This window comes from Larimichthys crocea, chromosome XXIII, assembly GCF_000972845.2.
Source record: "Larimichthys crocea isolate SSNF chromosome XXIII, L_crocea_2.0, whole genome shotgun sequence".
NCBI classification, from domain to species: Eukaryota; Metazoa; Chordata; class Actinopteri; family Sciaenidae; genus Larimichthys; species Larimichthys crocea.
The window spans coordinates 10,954,662-10,980,895 of record NC_040033.1 but is presented as its reverse complement, the minus strand read 5'-3'; the positions used below and the strand labels follow the sequence as shown (position 1 = coordinate 10,980,895).

General features: G+C 41.1%; 1 protein-coding gene across 1 annotated transcript in view; it reads right to left on the bottom strand.

Annotated features, from left to right (window-relative positions):
* Window positions 1-22,556, bottom strand: part of prex2 (phosphatidylinositol-3,4,5-trisphosphate-dependent Rac exchange factor 2) — an 85,664-nt gene extending 63,108 nt beyond the window's left edge. The window contains exons 1-6 of the mRNA XM_019273722.2: window positions 22,062-22,556; window positions 6,287-6,358; window positions 5,152-5,274; window positions 3,599-3,703; window positions 1,612-1,713; window positions 484-645 (exon numbers count right to left, since the gene is read on the bottom strand). Of these exons, the coding sequence (XP_019129267.1) occupies window positions 484-645; window positions 1,612-1,713; window positions 3,599-3,703; window positions 5,152-5,274; window positions 6,287-6,358; window positions 22,062-22,199 (702 nt within the window). The 5' untranslated portion in view covers window positions 22,200-22,556. The remainder of the gene's footprint in view (window positions 1-483; window positions 646-1,611; window positions 1,714-3,598; window positions 3,704-5,151; window positions 5,275-6,286; window positions 6,359-22,061) is intronic.
* Window positions 22,557-26,234: the final 3,678 nt, after the last annotated feature.

The following is a 26,234-nucleotide window of genomic DNA, read 5'->3' as shown; positions in this document are numbered from 1 at the left end:
CTTCTGCCATATTCTGTAAATAGAGCCCCTAAATCTGACACACTGTACCCTGAAGGCATCCCTGAACTCAGGAAGAAAACCAATCTAAGGCAACTCGCAGACCAAGAAGTGCTACCTGATGATGATTGGATCAGTCACCCTAAAGCATGACCGCTTTAACCACAGGCAACAGGCTCACCCAGGCAGAAAGAATTTGGCCATTGTGAATACAAGTCATTGTTCCCTGAGAGAACAAGACAGCTTAAAAGGCTACAAAAGTCACGCCACTTGGAATTCTTGTTGAATTGCTGGCATAGGGTAAGTGGCTTTCAATAAGTCATGACTTTGAGCTTTAGTGGGGGGAAAACTATATGTGTTAAAGGCTACAAGAAACCCATAAGCTAACTCTGACAGCACACCAAGAAGTCAGAAGCCATTAAAGTTGAACTCATTGGATGGGATTTAGGGATTCAAAACAGTGTATACAGTGTAGTTGAGGCCCACCTCCCAGCCCTCGATGTGGGACTGCCATTCCTCCAAAATCTCCAACTTCTCCATCTGTCTCTTGGCTTCGTTGATGCTGGAGCACACAGCCTTCATCACCTGAAGAGATTCCTGCACCAGGGCATAGTCGTTGTGCTTCCTAGGGGTCCTTTTCAGCAGCTCCTGCATGTGTAAAACACACAAAAAAACTAGTTACATACACATACACCGTGGAAGTGGTCCCGCTCTCACTGTAGATATAAAAGGCTTGAAAATGAAAATACAACTATTCTTATTTTCAGGTGATTGTTCACTGATGAAAACGTAATTATGAATATATATTCCATTTTTTCCAGTAGATAAGCATGAAAGAAAAATAGATTTCATTTCCTATCCAGGCTGCATTCGCTTACCTTTCAGTGGTTACGGAGTTTAGCAATTAAAACCTCTGTCACTGCACACAACAGTCTAGCATAAGCGATGGCAATCTCTGCGTCTATAGTCTAAACACTGTGTCAGTTTTTCATCGTGTCAGCTACTATAGGGCTGATTTACACCGTTCTTGATATATCTGCAGCCGGTGATGGCGATCTGTGTCATTTTCAAGGAGGAGGAGGCCCCAGCAGCTGGAAGACTTCAAATGGCAGAGCATCAGATTACCCCCTTATTATTATTACATCTCTCTCTGTGCCCATGCTGGTGGCTGTTTAGAGAACGCCTGGGTGAATTAATAGATCATAACAAGATGAATGAGATGGGACAGCGCAGATCACAAACTCAAACAAGCCTTTGAAAGTGTATTTGGTTTCGCTCACGTTTCAAGTTGGGAAATGGAAATTTCAAAACTAACAACTCAGAGAGCAGGTATGAATGAGCCCAGTCAAAGTGTTTGAATGAGCAGCTGGTCAGGGGAGGTGATGATAGGTCTTGTGTTATTGCTGCGATGTGGTTGTGCTGGAGTACTAAAGCAGAGACGTGTCAGAATATGAGACCAGTGTTTCATTAGCGAGGGAGAGGTTGATGTGAATGGGACCAGACAGCCCTAACTAATGAGAAGGTGGTGGTGGATGAAAAGAGGAGTAGAGTAGTGCCCTACAGAGATGGCACAAAGTTGTGGTATCTCCACAACATGCACAAGTCCATACTCACTCTGAGCAGCAGTGGGTACTTGCAGATCCTCTGTATAGGAGCGACAAGGTAACCCTCCAATGGGACCTCTGTGTTTTTTCTGCCTCCCAGTAACATGCAGTTCTGTAAGAGAGGAGAGGAGGTTTAAAAAAGGCTAATGCTTACTGCAAAGAGAACCAGATAATAGCCGCAGTCCAACATTTGTATTTAAATTCAGCAGTCATGGTGAAGTAAATGTAATAATTTGCCAGGAGCAGTGTTAGAATAAAAGTCTTTGGCAACATATATCAGAAGGGTTTTTGTAGTATCAGCAGTATTTTATACTTGTTCTGTGTGGTGATGGTGTTACTGTAGTAGAAAGGTCACCGTGTTATCGTAATAGCCTGAGTGAGAAACGAGCTTGAGTGATGTAAGAAATGTTATTAGTCTTGCAGGAATTATAGTGATAAACCAAACTATTGGACAACCTGAATTTGAACCTGCAAGTAGCACTACAGGAAAAGTTGGGATCACCTAATTCAGCATGATTCATCATCTGGGGACCATGAATGTCTATACAAAATGTCATGGCACGTTATCCAATAGTTGTTGAAAATGGTGGTGCCTAAATTTAGATGTAGAATAAACAAAGGGGATAAACTCTGACTTTGGTCGATCAAAGTGACCCTCACCTACATGTGGTAGGTTACAGGTTATGAGGTCAACTGCTAATATCCATTCTCACCTTCCTCTCACCTGAAATTCTCATGAGGTGCTGAATTACAGAGTAAACAACAAACCAGGCTTTATAGTAGCCAGTAGGCCAAAGGTTTAGTGTAGGTTAGCGGATATCCCCACCCTGGTCACTGCAAGGCCAAGGAGGTGACCTGAGGTATATTGGCCCGTAGCTAAATGAAGGTTGGTGGGTAATACGAGACCCATATAGCCCTGGTAGAAGGCTAGGTCACAGAAAGGTCAAGGCCATAAAGACTCCATTAAATCAAAGTCAATTAATACCTTTGCCTCCTCTGGCTTCCTAGATTAAAGGCACACATGGACAGTAAATCAGACACAGATATTCTCACACACACGGACACACTTATCTGATGTTGTGTATATAGTGCAAGTGTGTGTTTCATTTCTGACTCCATCAATTCCAGTCTCAAGGAAAAGGTCACAGGCTTCACCAGAGAACCAGCCAATCAATACAAGCGAGTCTGTGGTCATACTCTGGTTCTTCTGGGTGAGCAACTCTGCTGTAGATCCCAATTTCAAAGTGCTCCGTTTTTTTATGGATGTCCTAAAACATTACGGGTGACAGTGATACTCTGAGTGTCACTCTGTGGCAAAGGAGTGGCAAGAAGGACTAGTAATACAAACTGTCAAAGCATATAAATAAAAGGAAAAATATGGCTGCAACAGCATTGAGTGAAGAGATGCAAGAGGCGATGGAAAAGAAAAAAGGGCAACAATTTTGACCTTAAAACGCACACAGATGCACTCGCAAACACAGTTTAGCATGCCAGAAAAATGGATGTAGTCATCTTTTGTTCTAACAACATGATGCTCCCCTGTGGACCTAAAAGACTCTCAGAGTGTCGGGACAGGAAGAGGAGTCCACCCACGCAAGGGGCAGAGTCACATCAGCTGTCAGACACACTGGAACATAAAGTACAGGGTTTCTTACACTGTCCAGCTGCCATGTGTGGGTGACTGTGTGTTTGTACGACGTGTGTTTGCATACGAGAACAGTCCAGTTCTGATCACACGTGACCCGACTTGGACTTGAAGATTGGTGCTGAAGATCAGCCATTCTTATCTCATCATAGGAGTGTTTAATAATCTAGTACAAGAAGACGTGATGTGCTAGAAAGAGTTATGCAACTATTGATGATGTTGTAACTAATTTAAAAAATCATTTAGAAACGAACAAACAGGAGTACTGTTCTTCTGAGACTAATTTGGATGTCATTTATTTGTTGTAAGTTATAAATTAGACATTATGTTCGCATTTACAGCCACTTCTCACCAGTAAACATGTCCGGACACTCCTGATTTTATTGAGCTCCAGCAGCAGCCTCTGGGCCTTCTCATGATTCCCGCAGTATTCATCATAAATCTGGAAACGGCTCCTCTGCAACAGCCCAAAAAAAAAGACAAGGTGAGAAGGATACATGAGGTGTACAAGGAACAAATTACAGTCGGAGAGTAAGAGAAAGAGGGTGACAAAGTCAAAGAGAAAAAGGCAAAAGAGAAGACAAAAACACTGACGAGAAATCAGGAAAAAAACGAAAGAAAAGAAGGCAAAAACAGACCACACAGCGAACGTGAATTATAGCATTCACAGTGGGTATGTACTCTTCTCCTCAGCCTCCTCTCCATCATGTATATAGTATGCTGTCATCTGTCTTGCAGCCATATGACCAACAACTTTCCACCAAAGCAGTTTTCAAGACATTCATATTCCATTGTCTTTGAAAGACAGCAGTGGGACCAGACCACACAGCCTTTAAATCACTCACTACAAAGTCACTGCAGCAAAAATAGTACATGGTCTTCAGCCATGCTAATTTGCCTTAGAGGACAAAGCTGGTGATGTGAAGAGACATAACCGTCATAACAACAAGCGGGGGCGCTTAGAAAAATACAACTTTATGATTAACTGTAGAGTATACCCTTCTTTTCGAATCATGCTTTCAAAGAAGTTTATGAACCCCCCAAAAGAGTATTTTTTTTGACCCTGGGGGCTGATTTTACTGTAGTCCAACAGGGAGGGGTGCAGTCAGCATTTAGTTAGCGTGAACTAATTTTCAGGCCTGAATCACAGAGGGACTTTGATTTGAGCAGCCCTGTCCAGCTGGCTTACTTACCTATTGGTGTTTTTGTAGTAAAGTTAGATTGTGTAATTCTCTCTTGGAAATTTCAATGCATCAATAAATCACTACAGGGAAGGAAACCACGACAAAAAGCTAATCGAGAAGGGAGAAAAATAGAAAATGTGTCCAAGTCTTATGTCTATGGACTCACATGGTCACCCATGACTGAATTATGGTCATGAGTCACGGGTTTTGAGTTATGCTGTGAATTTTTTTTAATGACATTGTCCAACTTTAACATAACTATGCCATCTGTTTTGCTACATTATCTCTCTTTCACCTGTATCAACAGCAGTCCAATGCTACATCAGGGTCCAGAGAAGTCACCTTTGGCCCAACAGAAGGATGGTAAGATTTATTTGACTTTGAAACCTATTATATGCCAGTGTGCCTCAAGGCCCTGCATCAAAGGAATGTGATTTATAGCAGGCGTGAGCAGTATATGCGAGCCCTATCAAGCAAATCACACATGTGCACTCTATCATCATGGGTAACCCTGGGAGATAAATTGACAACATGTGGTGTATCTTATCATTTTATAACTGCATTGGAGCTCTGATAGTCAAGTAGGAGAGAGATTCTTTAGGTTTATTGCGAACAGAGCTGTGACCGAACTAGAAGAGTTTGGACAAGATGGTGACATGATCGACTTGAAAGAGAGGATGCATTAAGTTATGGGGCTTGTAGTGAATGACATGTAACTTACAAAGTGCAAGAAGCAGCGCCCGATTTCATGGTGAGCATGCGGGTCAGGCTGGAGCAGCTCTTCCACCATAGACAGGAAGTCTTTGTGTACAGCCAGAATCTCCTCAATGTTGGAGAATAAAACCTTAGAGAGAAAAAGCACATAAAGACACTGGATTGTCAAGTGACTGTAGGATTGTAAGTGTCTATGTTGTTTGTGTGTAGCTGTTTTCTCCTAGGAGTGGTAAGTGGCACTAGCTGAAGGAATTTATGAGGCCACAGAAGAAGGACTGAGGTTTCTTTGTAATGGGCATCTTGGCTTGAGAAATCTTTGATATTTAAATTTCAAAAATTATTAGATATATTTCATCAAAGAAGCTAAAAAAAAGGGAGTGCATTTTCAAGATCTGTTGTATGGAAACTTTGCCTTCATGTGGTGCTGACTTCTCTTTTATGTCATTTTTGTGGCGATATTAGGACAAAGACAAAACAATATGCTGACTTTGGATAGAGAAAGAAGCTAGTGGAATAAAAATCAAAGCATGAAAACCAGAGAAGTCTTTTATGGGTAAAAAAAAAAATCTTTAGCGATACTGGGAACAGCCTAAAATCTAGCAAAACCTGCACTTCAATGCACTTCTGCTCTGAAGGACTGGATGTCATGGCTTGGTGACATCACAGCGTGCTGCTGCCCAACCCCATTATGACCCACGTTATCCAAACCCCTCTCTGGACAGCATGTTCCCAAACAAAACATAGCATGGATAGACGTATTCCAAAACACGGGATATGCAGTAAATATCCACTGAATGTGTGTTTACCTTCAAGAGTAAGCAAGCTTACTGAAACAGCCACAGACACACTCCCACTGTGAGAGAGCATCCTTTATTATCCGCCAGCCGGAATCACTTATAAATAGATGATATTTACAGCTGCTTCCTGCATCGCCCACTACTTCTTTCTTCATTCAGAACTTGCCTATTTTAGGCTGAAAGAGCACCTCAAACAAGAGACTCACTTTATTAGATTCTCAGTGTAATTTCCGGTCTTTTCATGGATCATGTTACTATACGTGCAGGCAGAGTAAAAGTCAATTGCCCTTAATATTTTTACAAATCTTAATTATGCGGTCTCATACCTCACAGATTGACCCTCACCTTAACAGTCTCCTCTGTGATGTTCTTGTCGATTTTGGTGGCTGCATACTGGTTGAGACGATGTAGAAACACCTGAAGCAGAGCAGAAAAGAAAAAGCAACAGTTAACACATGTGAACTGGTCCAGGTGTTAAATTACGCTTTGGGGTCTGATCGCTTGTACCTTTAACGGGACAAATAGAAGACTAGATTTGAGGCTTTGTGTGCAGCTGCAACACTTGGTCGCCAGAGCGAATTGGTAACACTTGGACACCTGATACACAAGAAACTCAATCTTTGCACCAGATGAAAAAAAACACAATAATTGCGGCGCAGGATAAGGCGATGTTAAGTGGCTAGGAGTTGAAGAGGCCAACGGTGTTTGAATTGAGATGGATGGGAAGTGCTCTTACTTTCTTCAGTCCCCAAGGACGATGGTTTCCCAGGCTGCTTCACTGCACAAACCCTTGACAACCCATTTGATGCTTCAGGGCACTTTGTGAAAATGGCAAATTAAGAGGGTGTGCTTCGAATATATTCTTAAAATGTGAAGGAAGAATTAGTCGTTTTCTGAACTCTGCCTGAGGGAGAACTTTTAAAAGAAGAAGACATCCATCAACTGGTACCAGACAAGACTCTTTTTCTTTATTTTCATGTGTGTAGTGTGTACTACGGTTCGGGAATCTATCTTCAGTAGAAAACTGTGCAGAAAATTGACGGCATCACACTTGATTTTGATTGATGTCTGTAATGCACATCACTAGCCATGATGAAATCCAAAGCAAGGCTTAAAAATGAAAACTTTCATAAAATATAAAGTAGATGAGATATTGCATTCAATAGCAACAACAACGTCCCTGCTGTTCATCTTGCTGTCAAAATTGAATAAGAGCAAGTTAAGCAGCAGGAAAAAAAAAATGTCCTTGGCATAACATCACACAAATCACACTTGTGTGATGTGGGTTTTGTCTTGCTGACATTTTTTTTTTATTTCCCCCATGTCACACATCTAACTTCATTTATCCCACAAATGGCATAAAACGCAGTAACTCAAGTAAGATAAAAGCAGAGATGAGATCTCTGAGTAGAAATAAAAGCATGCACTTTGGATTTCATTACGCCGCACCTGTCTGCTAAAAACACGGTGGGAAGATTCACGAGGCTGATGATAAATTAACCACAGAAAAGCGAGGTTACTTTAACCAGCAGTTGTATTCCAGCTGTGTCTATCCATCCATCAACCATTTAGTAAACACAACTCCCAGAATGCAGCAGGGCTGTCAAAACTCAAATTCTGACTTAATCAATAACCTGTCACTGATCACACCAGTCCTACTCACCCATCGCAGCATGACAGACAACATAATAGGCACTCAGACAACACATTCTGACACAGAAAAACACTTCAACAGAACAAAGCTTAATTTCATGGTACAGTATGAAACAAACTAACAGCAGCAGCAGCAGCTCCATAGCTCCACACTGAAAGGCAGTGTGATGCATACTTTAGTGTGACGTTACATCTGTCTATGCAGTTGACCCCCCAACATCCCTTTACTGCCCCACTGAGGGCTATAATGCCATCTGTCACCCAGTACAGCCACACAGCAGGCAGCTTGACCTGAGCAAGCTCACATAATGCAACCACAAAGGATGTAAACAGCTTATTTTAATGAGCAGACAAGCCAAGAAATATTCCTTGACATCAAGATCTAAGTGAGTGGTTGTGCGACAACAACAGTAAGCTTATTGAAATGTTTCACTTGATTAATTGTGAGCAGATGGAAAGGTGGTTTGGCTAACTCGGTTGTCAAATCTCAATTTCCAGCTAATTACAAAAGGCAACGCTCCATTGGAAAACACACCGACATGACAAAAAATAACTGAAATTATCTTAATCACACTGTATTGACGTCAAGCAACACTTCAAATGGAACTGTATATAAGTGAATGCTTGAATCTGGGCTTGTGGTTGGAAAAAAAAAAAAAGAAAGAAAGTGGGCTTAAATAATCAGCCTCTTTGTTGTAGGCCAACTCTACGCTGATTACCATTCTGTAGCTGCCTTGCCTCGCAACTCTGCCACTCACAAGCATTAGCATCTGATTAGCAAGTCTAATCTGTACAAACACGGAGCAGACTTCGAAAGACCCTCGCAAAGGCCTGACGGGGCTTATAGTACAAGACCTTGGTTGAGCAAAACTAGTGCTAATTTGCAACAAAAACCCTGCTTCATCCTCAGCCCCGTCACTGAGGCGTGACATCAAACACGGGCTCATTAGGAAGTCTATGACTTCAGTTTCAGTAATAGTATAATAATAATAGCAAGAGTCAATTCAATAGGAAATAATCACTTTATCTGCAAAGCACTAATTACACGGTATATCTACGGCTATAGGGGGGCTCACTGCAGATGCCTATGACAATATAAGAAAAATTATGGAGCATTATGGAGTGCAGGAACTCTAAATCTGATTGGGTGGATAGAGATAATAAATTGTGTTATCACCCAAAAGATAAGGAAGTGTTTTTGTCGTGCAGAAGTGATGCTGTAAAATTGAAAACATCTATCACACAGTTTAAGATAAATACCACACAGAGAATAGACTCACAAAAGTCTGAACAACTCATTTGAGACGCTGCTCATGTTATTCCTCCAGTTGTGTGGACGGTTCAGACTTGATTTGTGGAAAACGAACATGTCTCTTCCAAAGACACCGCCAAGACTGCCTTGTTGACGTCGTTAAGAGACTGATCCTGGAGCAGCTCCACGGACAGTGAATGGGAAGCTGAATGGATTTATGGACACAATAACAGCACCCAGGTTGACTGTGAATATAAGCCCATTTCCAGGTTTGCATTTACAGTACCTGACAGCACTGCAGTACATAATGCACAGCTTTTGTAAAAGCCTGAATGTATTGTATTTAAATCTAGTGTTGTATGAGTCATACAAATCCAGTATTGTAATTCAGTGTCAGCAGAGCATGTCCAGGATTTGTCTCGATTGGATAGCGGAGCAGAGCATCTGTTCTCTGGCTTAAAGCTTTGGGTACAAGAGAGAATATACTGTTCGGTCTATGTTGTTAATAGTTACTAACTAGAAACTAATTCAATTTAAAAGATGCAGTTTTGAGACTTGACTCTACCTCTGACTTCAGTCCATTTTTTTTAGAAACTCATTTCCACTCATCGTCCACCACGGTTGCCGTCTTTGTCCTCATACTCTGTAACGACCAATTGAATTCCAGAGGGACACATTTTGTTCCCTAGGACTGGATGTGCTGTCTAGCAGGAATACAACATGTCTGGGCACTGGCCTCTACTGAATCACAAGCAGATTTTGCATTGAGTATAGTTTGTTTTTATCATTGGCAGTAAAGTTAGAGTAAAGGGTTCAGAAGACAAAGATGATAAAAGAGTTGGACAAAATCAGCGTTTTTTTTGCAATGTTCTTTTCATTGGACATTCAGAGAAAATTATCTCCCATATGGCATCCACTCACCCTCACAAACACACCAAGATACACACACATCACTCATTCGAAGCGGTTCAAATCTAAAAATCACTTTTTTTCTTCTTCTTTTAGTTGGCAAAAGAATTAAGCAGCAGCTGTTATTTTCTTGTCATATCCGTTGAACATACAGTACGCACATTTTCTATCCTTAATCATGTATCAACAAGAAAAAAAAACCTCTCTCAGAATGTCATTTCATTCCCCGCAGCCCAGGTATAATCACCTGGATTGCCACTCTGATGGCTGAGAGGAGACTGCACATTAAAACCCCATTAAAGTTTTCATTACTCCACGGAGCAGATGGGTCTGATGAATTGATTGGTCCAATCACTGAATGTGGCTCTACCTGCCATTAATCAACACTATAGCTCGCATGCTGTGAGCAACAAAGGTGTGGTAGTGGAAATCCTAGGCTGTACTGCTTGTGAAGCAGTATTGCTCAAATGTGTGGGAAGAAAACGGGATAACAACCTGACCTTCACTGTCACGGTAAAACTCAAATCTGGAGACTGAAATCGGGTTTAGTTAGCAGACCTGCAGGCCGCATTATAGACCTTCCCATTACCTACTTACTATGACTGAGCAGTTGCTCTGGAACGGAAAACTGCCTCGATCCAACATGAGTGACAGCTCGCTCAATAACTGCAGCAAAAAAGTAGGCTAGTTGGAATTACACCCAGCATCCTCTGGACTTTGGTGGGAAAGGAAAGGGAGAGGGGTAACAGACTGGCTGGAGGGCTGTTTCCATGCCGACAGAGTGTGGTTGCGCCAAGTGAGTTCAGGACACTTTGTGAATGGACATTATGCAATGTTGTCCCCCCTCGGCATCCCTCTGCCAGATTGGAAAGATGCAACTGGCGGAAGGCTAGCCACTCCTCCTGTATATGTTAATCTCCGTGTCAATGAAACAGATGAATCACACCAGAGAGTTTGGCAAAAACAGAGGCCACTTGCTTCCTCAAACATGTACACTAACAATGATATAACAAGAGGACAATGATGGACATTCTTGGGATTTAAAATAAAGTGTGTGTACAGTATTTTTGCCAACTGAGCATGTGCTTGCTAGAGTAAATGCAAATTAAGCGGACAAGAGAACGAAGAAAGTGCAAAGAGAACAGAAAAAGCATGTTGTTGATCACGTTACGCAGCCACACACCCGGCAGATGGGCTGTGATGGGAATACAAATCCCAACCCTGAGAAGAAAAGAGCGTTAAACAGATCCAAGAGAGCAAAATGATGTAGCAAATTGCTTTGATAAAAAAAAAAGAAGAAAATAACAGAAAGCTTTTTAGCTGCTCCCATGCTACAAAAATTTGTTTGAATCAAGTACAAAGCTAGCCTCAAACATCTGCTAATGCATTTAAGTTAAAGCTATTGGAGGAGTGGGCAGGAACACAGGCCCTGTTTGATGTATTACACGCAAAACAACCATTTTAGGTCCCTGTGGGTCGATTGCTTCGACTGTAGAACACCATGCTCTCCCTGAAATTAAAAATACTGAAGCAGAGTTATTAAAAAGGAGTAAAACAAAAAGGCATATAGTACATCTGTCAGCACAATTTTAAAACTTCTTCTGTTACCAAAGTTTGATTGCTATTGCTGTGATGTGGGATCTGTTGCTAACAATGGAAAAAGGTCCAATCTGAGTTCATTGGCACTGGTCACCAGTATAAACTCTGGAAGAATGAATAGGCCTTTCTGGGTCTATTGGACATACTACCTCTTTTGTCTACTGGTGATTCACTGATCTGCTTTGTTGTCATGATTGGAGAGTTGGCAAACAAACACACATGCATAAACTCTCTGTGTACACAAGAATTTGTCCATTTTGTATTATATTTAATTTTGTAAATTATAGATTACAATTTATAATGATGTTTCTACAGATATGTGTATTTTATCAGAGTCTATTCCACCATCTGTGAAAGAATAGTCTCTTGTAAAAAAACAAAGCAAAAAAAAAAGACGAGACAAAGACCATTCAAAGCCAGAGATGGAGACACAAACAAAAGCTTCTAAACGAAAGAGCCCACTGTAGTGAATCACCAGACTGTGAAGTTATGCTCATTAATGTAACAGTCTTTTTCAGTATGTGTATGTTTCTTTGTCATGCATCTGTCCCCCCCAGGATGGCAGGATGAAAAGTAAAGCACTCTGCATAACAGTACAGCAGGACAGCAGGTAACAGGTGCGCTAGCAGCTTGGCAACCTCAGGCAAGCTCTCCAAAAACACCTGAGTCTCTGTGTTTGCTGTGATTTGTGTGTGTGTGTGCACGTGTCTGCATTGGTGAGAACTTGAGGGAGGTTGACAGAGATGCAGCAGAAAGAATAAACAGATAGAGAGGAAGTAGAGGAGGGCGAGGAAGAGAGGAAAAGAAAGACGGCCTTGTTTGGCCTTCTTAACACGACAACCCTGTAGGGAGGATATGGTGCCTTTACCATACTTCCTGCACAGAGGAACTGCTTTTAAACCGGGAATTCAACATTACAGGGTTAAATCTCCTGCAAAGAGGCCTCCAATACACACACCTATACACACACACACCAAATTCCTGGCAAGCAAAAACCGAACTTCCCCCAAAAAGGCCTGACCAGAGACAGAGTCTGTCTCTGACGCTGTGAGCACACTGGGGAACATCCGGAAAAGAGAGAAAAGGCTCTTTGTAGTGATTCTCTCCCTGAAGCCTCCTGTCTTTAACAGGTCCTGATGACACCTCCAGGAGTCATCCTGAGCTTCCCATCGTATTAGATCTCTGGCTAGTTTTCCCAAACTGTCCCGTTTCTTTCCACGGGGAATGTATACAGGAAACAGACGCTATAAATACAGCGGGGAATGTTAATATGTCTATCTTGGGAGCGACTATTAAGGCTCATCTGCACAGCTCAAAGCAGGGCCTCAGGTTTTAATTAAAAACAGAGAATACAGGTTCTTCTGCTGGACAAAAGTTCATTTGTCTTTTTCCCCCTTTCAGTTTAAAGGTCTGTTTAAGCACCAGCTGACTCCCACAAATAAATGAAGTATTATAGCTTAAAAAAAATTCTTTTAGGACATTAAGAGAGCATATCTGGAATATCATTTGAAAGTTTATTGTTTTAGGAAATGCCTGTTTTGTGAAAAATGCAGGAAAAAAATCTGGATTGTTAACCAAAAAATTCAGACCAACCCAGAAATATGCTTTGAGGCATCTCCAAGAACTCACTATTGTCTGTGAAGGGTAAAGAAAAATTGTCCTCTTTGATGCTATTCTCGTCCTTCCAGTGACCCTGGCACCCAAGGCAACACATAAAACAGCTGGAGCTGGAATGAGGCAATTTATCTAATGAATATGTCTGCTCGATGTCTGCGCCCGACTCCTGGAGAGCTACTTGCAAAGTTGACACTGGAGTGAAATAAGCACATAAGCATAAAATGACGCTTGTGGTCATGTCCGTTAAACTAAATACCTGACCTGCTGTGGGTCTGTTCAATTTCACCCATCACGGCACCAGAAATGGCAGACATCTTCAGCATATTAGGAAGATCTTTTGACTTGTGAAATTGGATATTAAGTAGTGAGACCTGCCACCAGTAGATGACAGTTAGTCTTTAGAGACCAACCCTGCCATGCTTCCCCAATCTCCATGTGCAGCCGAGCAAACCATTACCCACTGATAGCTGGCAATTCCCATCAGAGCCACACACCAGGACTCTGAATTGATCTGCGAGATGACTAAGCAGAATAATCAGTCTCCCAATCTGTGGCACACTTCCAAGCATGACTGTCACACACCCAGACTGTATTTGATTACCACTTTAGACTTCAAATCGTCCACTGGAGGCCCCCTCCTCCCTTACCATCCATCTCAGCAGGACTGGCAAGAAAAAAGGAAACTTGCAGCGTCAGCCTCACACATAGAACCGGACTCTGTCAATGGAGAATTGAACAGCTACCTTACTAGTTTCTCCACAAGCACAACTGTTGAGAGCATTCCCACCAGTACAAATATCCCTTCCTGCCAGGGCTTTACTCATCATGCCTTTCTTTCTGTCTGTGAATGGACAGAGCAGGAGGCACCGAGCCAACATGGGTGCAACGGAGCACTATAGACCTCAGCTTGATTTAGAGCACTTTGTCTTTCAAATAAGAAAGAATGGAAACCAGCCTGAACTTCTGCTTCTTTAGCTTATATACTATTTAAGTCAGCAATTTACTTTTTTGCTGATAAATGTTATTAATAATGAGAAAGCAGTGTGCTCATCTTTGTGAAGAAAGGAGTAATAGATTTATTTTTCCTGGACTTTCTTTGTAATTTAGCTACTCAGGGATATTTGCTTTTATTTTTCAATTAAAGCGTACATTTTAGATATCGAGTTTCCCAGATGGCACCTGCCTGGTTGATTTTGCAACAGATATCTAACTTTATCACAACAGAAATGTAGATCTTTGCATTCAACTCGACTGGCGTTTCAATGACATTTTCACTTTGTACAAACAACAAGGTGAAATTTTCATAACCACGGCACGAACAGATCTGTTTAAAATATACTGACGGCAACTTTAAAACTGCTTTAATCAATGTCTTGATGAGAACAATGCAGGAAGTGACTGTATAATGTGAAAAGCCATGAGTCTATTGATCTATCTATTGATAGGGGTTGACATCAAGTCAAAACCAAGACCAAGACCAGACAGTATATAGCCTACTTAGGTAGCTAATATTCACCTCATTCATTTTCTTTAAAGCTGTTTTGTAGATTAACCCTTTGTGATCTAGGTAGCTACATTTTATTACACAAGGTTTGGCTCCCAGACAGCCACAGCTTCTTCATCTTCTGTATTCACGTTTCTGGAGTGCATGTGAAGGTTGGGTGGGGAGGGGTGACCATTAACAGTAACATAAATTTCAAATTAGAAATGAGTCAAGTTATTATTGGTTGCATTTGAAGCAGGTTTTACATCACTGTAATGCTGTTAATAAAAAAAAAAAATCAGACAATGCACAGGCAACTTACTGATATCCTTGCAGTTGTAGTCTTGATCAGTCTTGAAATAAAAGCCTGATTCCTCTAAGACCAAGACAAGACCAAGTAAAAGTGCAGTCTCAAAACAAATCTTAAGTACTACAGCACCGGCATTTGCCATAAAAACTTGATAAAATATACTCATTTGACCTCTAGTTTTTAGCTATTTAGAAATGTTGAATGCAGTGGCTTGCTCATTGCCTAAAACAAGGTCCAGTTGTTGGTATTAAAGATTCATTTTCAGAAACTGAAAATAAAACAGACAGACAGACAGACAGACAGAGGAAAGGATGTCTATGGACAAGACGTGCTTCCAGACAGAGAGATACTTGTCTAACTCTCAAGGCTTCTATAGAAAATCTGATTCGAGTGCTTAATTAAATAATTTGAAGTGAAGTGGAATTTCCCATCATGTCTGTCTGGGCTGTTCTGGATGTTTATGGATTCTGAGCCCAGAAATGCAGGATGGACAGAGACATGAATGCCATGGAAAGTGTGAGTTTAAACCACGAAGAAAGAGCATGCAAACTCGTCTAAACATATCCCGAGGACACTTCATCAAAAAAAAGTCAAAATTTGAAAAGAAGCGAGGGCTGAAATACAGAGTTTATGGGAGACTTTATGATACCAAACCACATGGTCCATGCTTTTTTTTGTTTTGTTTTGTTTTACAAACAATACCCTCATCTGGTAAATGAGCCTCAGAACAGCCTTTATTAACTTGTAAACATATTGTACTTCTTCTACTGTCATGGAAGATTATGGCAATGCTGAAGCAGGTTTGAGAGTGCTAAACCGACACGGCAGGCATACTGATCTGAGTGTGTGTGTGTGCATATGTGTGTGTGTGTGTTCCCTGCGGCAGAGCACGCCAGCTAAAACACAGGCCCCCTTGTGATGATGACCTCCTTCACACTCCATGAGCGTCCTGACAAGTGTCTACCGTAGTCCCGCCACTCTTCTACTTGACGCACGTAAGCACCATGTGACCAGGCAGCTGGCACTGGCTAAATCAAAGGCTGCCTTCTCCTCTGGGCAGCAGGACAGCACCACCTCTGCCTCCTGAGCTGAATCCACTTGATGGATTCAATGCAGGGGTCCTTGCAGCCCTATCCCCTATGCAATGAAGCCTAACGTTGCCAAGTGGGCAACTCTTCTTTCCCTGGCCCGGTGTAGACAGTGGGGGAAGTGTGCGAGTGTGTGTGTATGTGTGTGTGTGTGTGTGTGTTGAAGCAGGAAACATGCAGCACAATGTAAAGACGGGGAGGGCCAGGAAGGAAGGAAATCCTGCTTGAAAAATGGCCTCTGACACAAAAGCAAAAGAAGTCTCTACAGTGCAAGAACCTGCTCAGGGGACAGAAAGAAGGTGTAAAACACTGTAACCAAACAGTCATCAATAGTCACTGAGTAGACTAGAAAGGAACTAAAAGCAGTTTCTTTGTCTCTAACTAATACTCAACTGCAGTTTAGAAGAAAGCAGCTGGTTAGCTCAGCATAAAGACTGGACACATGGGGAAACAGCGAACTAAATCTGCCCAGAAGCACCTCTAAAGCTCAATAATTAACATATGATATCTCATTTGTTTGCTATGAACAAAAAGGTGTAAAAACTTTGAGTCTCTGCTGGTTCCCTCAGTCTAAAATAATCAGAACTCCCCCATCAGATTTTGTTATCACTGTTCATTATCAGCCAGGCGAGATGTTTCACCCCGTTTCCACTTTTTACGGACGGCTATGGCTCAGGAGATACAGCGGGTTGTCCACTAATCAGATGATCGGTGGTTCGATCCCCAGCTGCTCTAGTTTGCATGTCGTAGTGTCCTTGGGCAGGATATTGAACCCCAAATTGCACCCTGTAAGTCCTTTTGTATAAAAGAGTCAACTAAACGTAAATGTTTTACACTTGCCTAACCAGCTGCTGGTTTTAGTGTCATGTTCACCATATAGACATGAGCCTAGTATCTATCTTGTAATTTAGCACTCACCTAAACAGTGAATATTAATGGTGAACTATTTAAAATAAACTACATTTATATAGGTGAAATGTCTAAACAGAAGCAGCATAGAGGATCTTTACCCAAGCAAAACCGTTCACTTTGGCAACCTTAGAGAGATTAAAAACAACCCTTAAAATCAAATTCATCCTCAAGACTCTCTGAACATTACAATATTCAATATTTATTCTACAATTTGGCATGATGTAGCCATGCATGTTACTGAATGTTTTCCAATGCTAATCACATTTGCTGCATCTAGGAAACTGCTAAATCTTTCTTTGTAAAGATGAAATGGATAAAATATTGAAAGGAATGCAAAACACAGCAGCTCCCACAGCAGAATGCGAAGATGAAGGATTATCCCACTCTGTTTTTATTGATATGGGACTCAAGGTTGACACAAAATGCTCTGCAGGAGAGGGCTCTGTTGTTGCAGAGCTAATCCGTACAATCATTCATTTTCAGGCTGGCTAAAAGACAGATTTAGCTTTAAGACGTGGTGCTAAACAGGTTTACGCACACATTTATAACACAATGCATCTACTGATGCTGCAAAACTTTAAAAAGGCACAAAATAAATATACAGTATGAGCAAACGGAGACTGAATGCATTTCCCAATAATCTGGCAGGCCTCTTGTGTAGTGGCAACAGTGGTGTGAAATTGAAATGCAAGAGAGCCACATCATCACTTTAGGGGCCTCACACTGGGCACAGACATAAGAGAGAAACTATCTGTATTCTCAGAGTAGAGGGACTGACCTAATCCAATTATAAAAACAGAGTCAAGGAGAAAAATGTATCACCTTACAAACACGCACAAACATAAAAGAACAGGCACTTGTGTACATGGAATAAGTAAGTAAGTAGAAACAGGCTCCAATTTAGTGCAGTAGGGATCAAAATAAACCTCTACACAGAAAGAAAATGGAAAAATGCACCTTGCATCTTGTCAACACATAATCCATAATAGATGGACCATATACAGTCACTGCTTCCTCAAGCACACAGTGGTGTAAAACTAGATAGAAAGAGCAGCAGAAAGAGATATTTGATGTACATGACAGGTTAGATGGCATAGGAGGTAGCAACAGTGCGATGGGGCGACCATCAGCTCTGAATAAAGGGAGTAATTACGGAATAAAGAAGAGCACAATCGGGGCAGAATCAGCAGCCTATGCGAACATGCTGCTCTCCGTGGAATCTCTTATCACCAAGTGCAGCCCAGGGTAGAGACAAACTAATGTAAGCAATGAAAATGCAGATACAGACCGTCTTATCTGATCTGTCACTTATAAAACTATTTAAATAGCTTTGTAGAATCTCTACTGTGGGCTATATCACGTGGTGTCAGTCTAATTAAACACATAAACGAAAATTGCTTTTGCACTCTTTAACCCTGAATCTCCTTCTGCTCCTCCTCCAACAGAACCAGACAGCAGCTCTTAACATTTCTGACTTCTCACCTGTACACGGGTCAACAACCAATTAAATTAGCTTTTTACTGTGAGTAAAATACTACATGGTAAGTTTTCATACTTTAATAATTCTCACTTAAATTGTGACATGATTTCTTAAAATCGAAAAAAGATTATTTTTGCTTTGTTTTCCTACATAAACACATGTATCCATATATAGCCTGATACTGGAGACACACACACTGAAAGCTTTTCTCTGTTTACACAGTTTTGTTTTCAGAGTTTTTGTCAAATCAGGACACACTGACCAGCCAGCATCTTCCATTCCTGTTTCCAACGGAACACAGAGGGGAGCTGGCATTTGGCATGAAGTCTACAGATTAACAGACAGGAAAGAGATAGGAACAGGAGGTCGTGACCTGTGTGTGAGGACCTTTCGTGACCTTCAGGACTGCTCACTTCTCATATGTTAGAAGCAAAACTTCTTGGTCTAGCCAACCTGATCGTCTCAGCTGGGATGTAAACAAACCCAAACCTTGCAAGAACGAGACAGGAGAAACCTCTGTACACAAACAGACACACACTAACACACGGTTCACTTGAACACCTGGGAGTGCCAGTAAATTATCCCTCCTTGCGGCTGCTTTCTCCATTAGGCTTGATTCCTGACATGACTTCCTGCAGCCCTTTTCTCTGAAAAATTTACTGACTAAAAGTGACCAACGACGTGTTTGCTGACCAATAATCTTTACACATAAAACCCCAAAATATAACAAGGATAATCGTATGCAGCTGCATTCAAAAGATCTGAAAATACATATGGAATTTTTCTTGAAATGTGGAGATTCTGTCGCACCACAATATCTTAAACCACATTTATTAATTTTCAATTCATGCAAGGGATTAATAATGTTTTAAACATTACACTGTGGCTGCTTCGTAGTTCAGCAGGCTTTTGTTGGGGAGAGGAAGGCAACAGCTGAGGGACCACTTAATGCACTGCAAAGCTCTTTGGAATATATTAAGTTAAGTTGTGGCTGAGATCTCGCTCCAGAATCAGGACATGAAAGGTTTCCTTCGTTGTCCTTTCTTGCATTCTCTCTCCTAAGTGCTTATCATGCAAGCACATGGCTCTCAGTGTCTCTCTATCAACAGTGAACAATGGCAGAAGCTTAAGAAAAAGTATTTCATTTGACACGCTCACTAAAGAAAACTACAGAACACCTCATTAAAGTGACTGTTTACATTAAGTCGTGATTTGTTCCCCTCATTGAGACATTTCTAAGAATGACCGGCATTTTATTGGCTCGTAGCCGTCCAAAATAAACACCAGTGACCACCGCCGCCCACTATCTCCAGCTATAATTGTTCATTATGTAAGATATTTCAGACAGCTTCCCCAGAAGCCTTCCTCTCGCTGTCAGACTACGGTGTAAGTTTAGTACATGCAGTCCAAAAGGTGGTGCCTATAATGCTGAGACGTTCAAGATGCAATCTGCATATTTTTCCCACGAGAGGTTATGTACGCCCGCACAATGGACTCAGACTATCCTGAGACAAATTGCTCTAATCATCTCTGTTATTTTCCACTACCTTAAGAGTAAAGCATGTGCGAGGTGCATTGTGTTTAAGTCCCACGGATCAGCAGCAGCAATCTCTGCTCTACTGTTCAACTTCGGCTACTGACCGGAGCCTCATTGTTCCCCAGCATTTCCTAACCTCGGAGGAATTCCTCCTCCAGGAAATATGGTTTACAAGAAAAGGCACCAAGCCCAGCCACTTGTGGAGATCTCCACACCCCCCCTCCTCCCCCTTCACCCTATCTGGCAATATCTACTGCAAAGATCCATTCTACCCTTTTCCCTTTCACCCTTCGAGCAATATCCCGTCTACGCCTTCCCTGCTGGTACTCGGAGTCCCCTGGATTATCCCACCAGGGAGTCTCACAGAGGGGGGGGGGAGCGGGTTGTTCTCCATTCTGACCTCTAGACACACTGAAACTTGTGTGGTTCGTAACTGGCAGTAGAGGAAGCGGGGGAGGCAGGCGTGCGTTTGGGTGTGTGATCAGATGAAAGTGTTCAATGTGACCCCTCTCCCAAGTTGGGCTGTCTTTGATCACTGTGAGTATCTTCCTCGATGCTCCCCAGGACCTCACGGATGATAAGACTGTAGATAATTGTGACTCCTTGTCTTTTTAACTCACTTTCTAGCTTCTTTATCATCAACATCAACCAGCCCCATCAGCTATGACATGCAGCTAAACTAACAATAGTTATCTTTCACTGTGAGATCTCAATCTGATCCATCCATCCTGACATTCCCAGTCCCAGAACAGAGTTGCCTTGTAAGGATCAGACACTTCTGAAATGAATCCCAGTTCCAGCACAACAGGGGAGATGAAGGAGGGCTGGCTGCATTCCCCAAACCCCCACCACCAGGACAGAGGACACATTCCCTAATGTAATCGCCTCCTCCATTTCTCCAGTGATGCCACTTCTAAGAAAGGCCAGATAGAGCTGCACCCCCTCCCTGGTCTCTCTGTCCAACATTGGAAACATCTGGGCAGTGGGAGGGAGGTCAGGGTGTACACGTTCATAAATGTGGTCTGGGAAATAGCACTCTTAATGACACACAACACAGTGCCCCTTCAACCTGATTTCCCGGCAAAGTTCCCATTGTTCGGAGAAGCTGAAACTGCTGAGGAAACACGGTGGAAGCCCTCCAAACCCACAGCACAGATCACATCATATCAGGGCTTTACTGCAAGATATTTCACTTCTCACATTCTCAGCAGCCTCAGCTTTGTTTGTCAAATAAGACTTGATCATCAACTCTGCACAGTGGCAACTTTTCACAGCGTTCTGCTTTTAAAACAGGAGACACTGCCAAAGTTTCTCTTCCCTCCAGCCTTTGAGGTTAGGTGTTACTTTTATGTAATGCCATCAAGCTGACAGCACATCAATCCTGTGTTGCAGCAACCAAGAGTTATGCACAGTGTGCGGCCGGAGATGTGTTACCAGCTGAGTGCCAGTGGTTTTCATTTGAGTCCACCTGTGCCGTCCTTGGCAAGACGCCCTGCTTCTGGATTTGATCAGAAGCTGGCACTGGAAGCAGTAAAACTCGCTCTCCTGGATTTTCTACACTGTGTGAGAAGTGAGGTAATGATATGGAACAGCACAAGTTACATGCTTGAGTGTGACAAAGACACTGAGCTGAAATACAGATGTCATTATAGACGTTTTCCCAGATGAATTTTTTTTTAGCTTGTTCTTTCCTTCAGGTTAACATGGAATGATTGAGAAAATGGGGACAACAATCCAGAGGTAAACACTTCCTAAGTAGTAAATATTATGAGAATTCTGACATTTAAACACTTTCTTTTGTTGTGATCTGTGGTCTTTAAAAACCCAGTGATGACTGTTTAAATAAATTATTGCCAGATAAACCACTATGAGCCTCTAACAGCCGATGAGTAGACTGAGAAGAGGATTATAAACATCACACTGGCTGTGCAAGCACTAAAGCTGTGCCATGCCTTTTTTGTGTCTGCTTTCCCAATTTCACACTTGCAATCTGAAAAGTTAATATCTCCACTAAACTGGACGGGTTCAGAGAGCGCTACAGGTAACAAATGAAAAGTTTCGTGTTAGACATTAATAAAATAAACAGGAGCATGCAGGGGGAGTTTGTGCTGCAGGATATTAACATGTAACACATCTTGGTCTGGAGCCTGATGCATACTGATGCACCATGCATACTAAACAGGCTGGCTGTTTTTGTCTGTTTGCTCTGGGGTTTTATTTTCTTGAGTTAAATGTGCAGTTTTGTGTCGTCTCTGATTAGAATTATTCTCAAAAACTCACCGAGAGAAACTCTAGTGTCCCAACATAATCCCGTTCAGTCTTTAAAACTTCATTTAGGACGCACACTCGCAGCCGGAGCTGTTTCTCCAGATCCTTCCCGCTTTCAGCTCTGTGTTCACTCCTGCTCTCCTCAGTCATTGTGAGTAAATAAATGCAAACCTTATTTCCCTTCGGCAAAAAAAAAGTTTCACATCACCAAAGTGATTTTTGTTTTTTTGTTTTCACATGCGAAGGTGTTGCAAAGTTTGCAGCATTCCCCCCAAAAACTGATGAGGGAAACCGGTTTCTGCGCTGGAAGTCCACGAAAAGTATATTTTTTAAAAATAAAAAATAAAAACAATGCCGGGATAATGGATGAAAACGCATAAAAAGTTTGAAAAGTTTTTAAGATGGAAATCACAACACAACGTGAGACAGCTGCTCACAGAGGAGCGGACAAGTAAAGGACACCAGTTTGAAAGTTGAGTCCATGTGACTTCTAAAATGTTCATCCAGCCTCCCAGCAGCCTTTAACGCAGAGCAGGACCAGCCAAGTTAAACACAATACACACTCATGTCCGGATGTTGTTTTCAAAATAAAACCACAGCAACAGGTTCTGAGAAATAAAAACATAAACACTTTCTCATGATCTTCTAGAGGATTTACAATCGATTGAATCTGCTGCTGGAAAATGTTGAATGCGACTTAAGGGGGAATTTAATGTACACTTGCTGAATTAATACCTGCTTATGATGCGTTTTTCTTTTATTTTGAAGGGAAAACACCTGTACTTTCGGGGTTATTGTACTTTTCTAGTTGTATCTCCCTGTGGCTTCACAGGACACAAGGATGTTCACAAACTTTGTGTCCTATAACCACAGAGACACATTACATGAGGCTAAGATGATGACACAGTCTATTTCTGTAAAGATAGGATGGAGATCAGATACAGCACAGCAGCACAGCCTACACTTTTACTCCATTTTTACTCATTTTCTCCACGCTGAAATTTATTGAGTGAAATAAATGGCAAATTAAAGTTTCCCTTACTTGTTTGAAAACCCCTGGAAACCTTGTCAAGACAGAGCCAAAACCATACTGAGTGTCACTGCAGAACTTAACCATGCAAGATAATTATGATGTATTATAAGTACTTCAATTGCTTTCTTTTTCTTTGTCATAAAGCACAGTAAGAGGTAAATTAAGTGATTAAAATAAAAACATAAAACTTCAGTTTAGTTGCAAATTACCATATCGCCAATATTTCTGTATAGGGAACCTGATTTCCAACACTATTGAGTCTTTAGATGAGTAGAAATTTAAAATCCAGACAGATGTTATGAGATATTTTGAGACATATATACCTGTGTCCCTCTCTTATTTATGGAAATTCATACTGGCTTTGGTCAAGAGGCATTGTACACCATCACAGGGCTGAAACATACACCCAATTCACACTATGCCTATGTCAATGATTCTATTTTCAAAATGCATATGTGTTTACCGGATATATTGTCTACAAACACACGTGCATTAAGTGAACTTAAAGAAGAGAGTGAGTCAAAGATGGACATGCACTGCATAAAACCTAAAGTCGCTTCACTTTCCTGCTTGTGTTTGCAGATTCGAAAATCTCTTTTATGACACAGATAGTAGGAGAAACACTATTTTCCCCCCACAGTACTATCATAATGAAGCTATTATTCCTCTAACTATGTTGTTTCTGTCTGGCAGGCACAATTAATGACAACACATGCTCATGCTAATTAAGTGTAATTGATACAGCCTTGACAAATTGAAAAATACAAACTGCACCACAGTAAATAACCTCAGAGAATGTCTTGCGGCAGTTCTTTTGTTACAAATGTGTCCTGTCTGCAGCAAAGTGCCTCTGCCTGGTGTTCTTTTTTTCAGGTCAGATCTTTCTCTTAATTAAGCAAGCCGCTGCTCTTGCATCTCAACTCATCTTAATAAGCTGATAATGCATGAATCCTTGTAGACTACATCTATTAAAAAATCCAGGAAGAAAGTATAAAAGCATGGACACAGAGATGGAAAAAGACACACACACACACACAAACAGCGGTCAGTCAGTGTTTAATTAGGACACGTTTTTCACTTTCATAGGTGAAAAGCTATGTTCAGACTTCCCTCTTGCTCCCTGCTCACATTACAATGTAGGGGCAGCTACTTAAGAAGCTGGATGAGTGTTTATACATTGAATTAGACATAGTTAGAGTCTTTTTTTTTGTCCCTGGCTACAAAAGCATCGCAGTCAACAATAAAACCATCTTTAATTCAGCAGCTTGAAAGTCTTTTGAGGGGATTTTAGGGGAGCCATTTAAAGACCACAATAATGATTTAAGGATTAACATCCCAACAAGCAGGGGTTCAAAAAAAAAAACTCCATTCTGTATCATATTCATACACTTTGTCCCATGACATTTTTCTTTATGTCTCTCAGCTTATCCACCTCAATAAAAAGGGATTAACTGATGACTGCTGCCCTAATGTATTAGCACCAGAGGGAGTCTTTATTTTATGGATCTAGTTTATGTCTCATTTACAGGTTAGTGTCAGTTTTGTGGGGTGAGCCGAGGACATGGCTCTTAAACTTGAGTAAATCTTGACATGTAGTATACTCTGGTGGTTAAACGCAGAATGCACACTTTTAGTGTATTTCCTGGCAGTGCACTTATGTGCTGTAATGTTTCTTTGCTACCACCAGAGTGCACTGTTGTTTTTTGACTAAAATACTGATCCTGCTATGAATCAAAAGGGGATTTTCCATCAAACAGAGCCGCAGATCAGCCCTCATAATGGGTCTATTTATTGACAAAGCTCTTCAAAGTCTGAATGAGCCTGACTCTCAGTGCCAATGTACTCAATTTAGGTCATAGTCTGAAAAAATAAAGAAACCTTGACGACATTTGCGGTAGACCAACTTAATTATGGTTTCACATTAGCCATTCCAGTGCAGGTAAATTTCCAGACCCTCAGATTTTATTGCCCATGACTTTGGTCTTTGGAATTAACTTCTATTATTTGTGGTTTAGTGCTGCCTTGCTGAGGGTTGCCGGGAAGTGTTCTGTTCTTCCCATTGGAAAAGGAGTGTCAGGCTGATATGAGCTGTTTTTATTCTGATTATTGCACTTAACATCAAACATGAGCGGTGATAACAGTGTTAAGTTACACTGATATGACCTTGTAAACCCCTATTTTCTTATTGCCTTCAGGGAATTAGTTTATAGCAGCCAAAACCAACATTACAATGTCACATATCTGCAGTACTGTCAGTCAAACATATTCTTTTGTTCAGTGGGATTTGAAATCAGGTTCACTACAGCCTATATTAGGACCAAGCTGTGGGTACTTTTTAATTAGATAAAACCTTTTTTTTTTCCTGGCAGATCTTAAATGACAGACAGGAAAAACAAGATATTTGCCAAGGGAAGCCATTCCATGTCACATGTGACACAACTACAGCCATGAGTGAGTACATTTATGTTACAAAAACGCCATTCATACTTAACTTTAAGATAAAGTGAATAACAATCTCTGCATTGGTGTTAATTTAGTTTAGTTAATAGTTCCTATTGCAGTGGTGCACAACAGGAAGTCAAGATAAGTGCTTTTATGAAGTCCTGGCATGTTTCTAAACCAAACCAACTTGTATGTATATATTATTCGTTTCGTACAAGTTTACATATCCTGAGGGACTGATGTTCCTATTTTACCAGGGATATAATTTACATCCCTGCAGCTATTAATCAAATACATCATATACACACTGTATATATATTCAGTATATGAATACTTGATTCCCAGTATGATATTGAGATGCTGTGGTAAAAATAACGAGCCATCTCTCTAACAAGAAATGATTTACACCAGGCATAGAAAACACTATTTAGTGAATCAATGTTATGATGAAGAGATTAGAATTGCTGCTTATTTGCTGCAAAAAAAACAGTTTAAAATCCTTTCATTAGATTCAAAACCAAATTTGGGATACCGTCATCTCACTTTTTTTTGCCTCTCTTCAAATCCACCATTGTTGTCTAAATGACCAGACTTCAGGGTTATGCCATCTCTATGCAATGTGGAAGATTTTTTATTAAGAAATGGAAAGAGTAATTATTTTATGGAAGGTTTTTACAAAGTGGTGTTCTCTCTTTCTACAGAATACACTG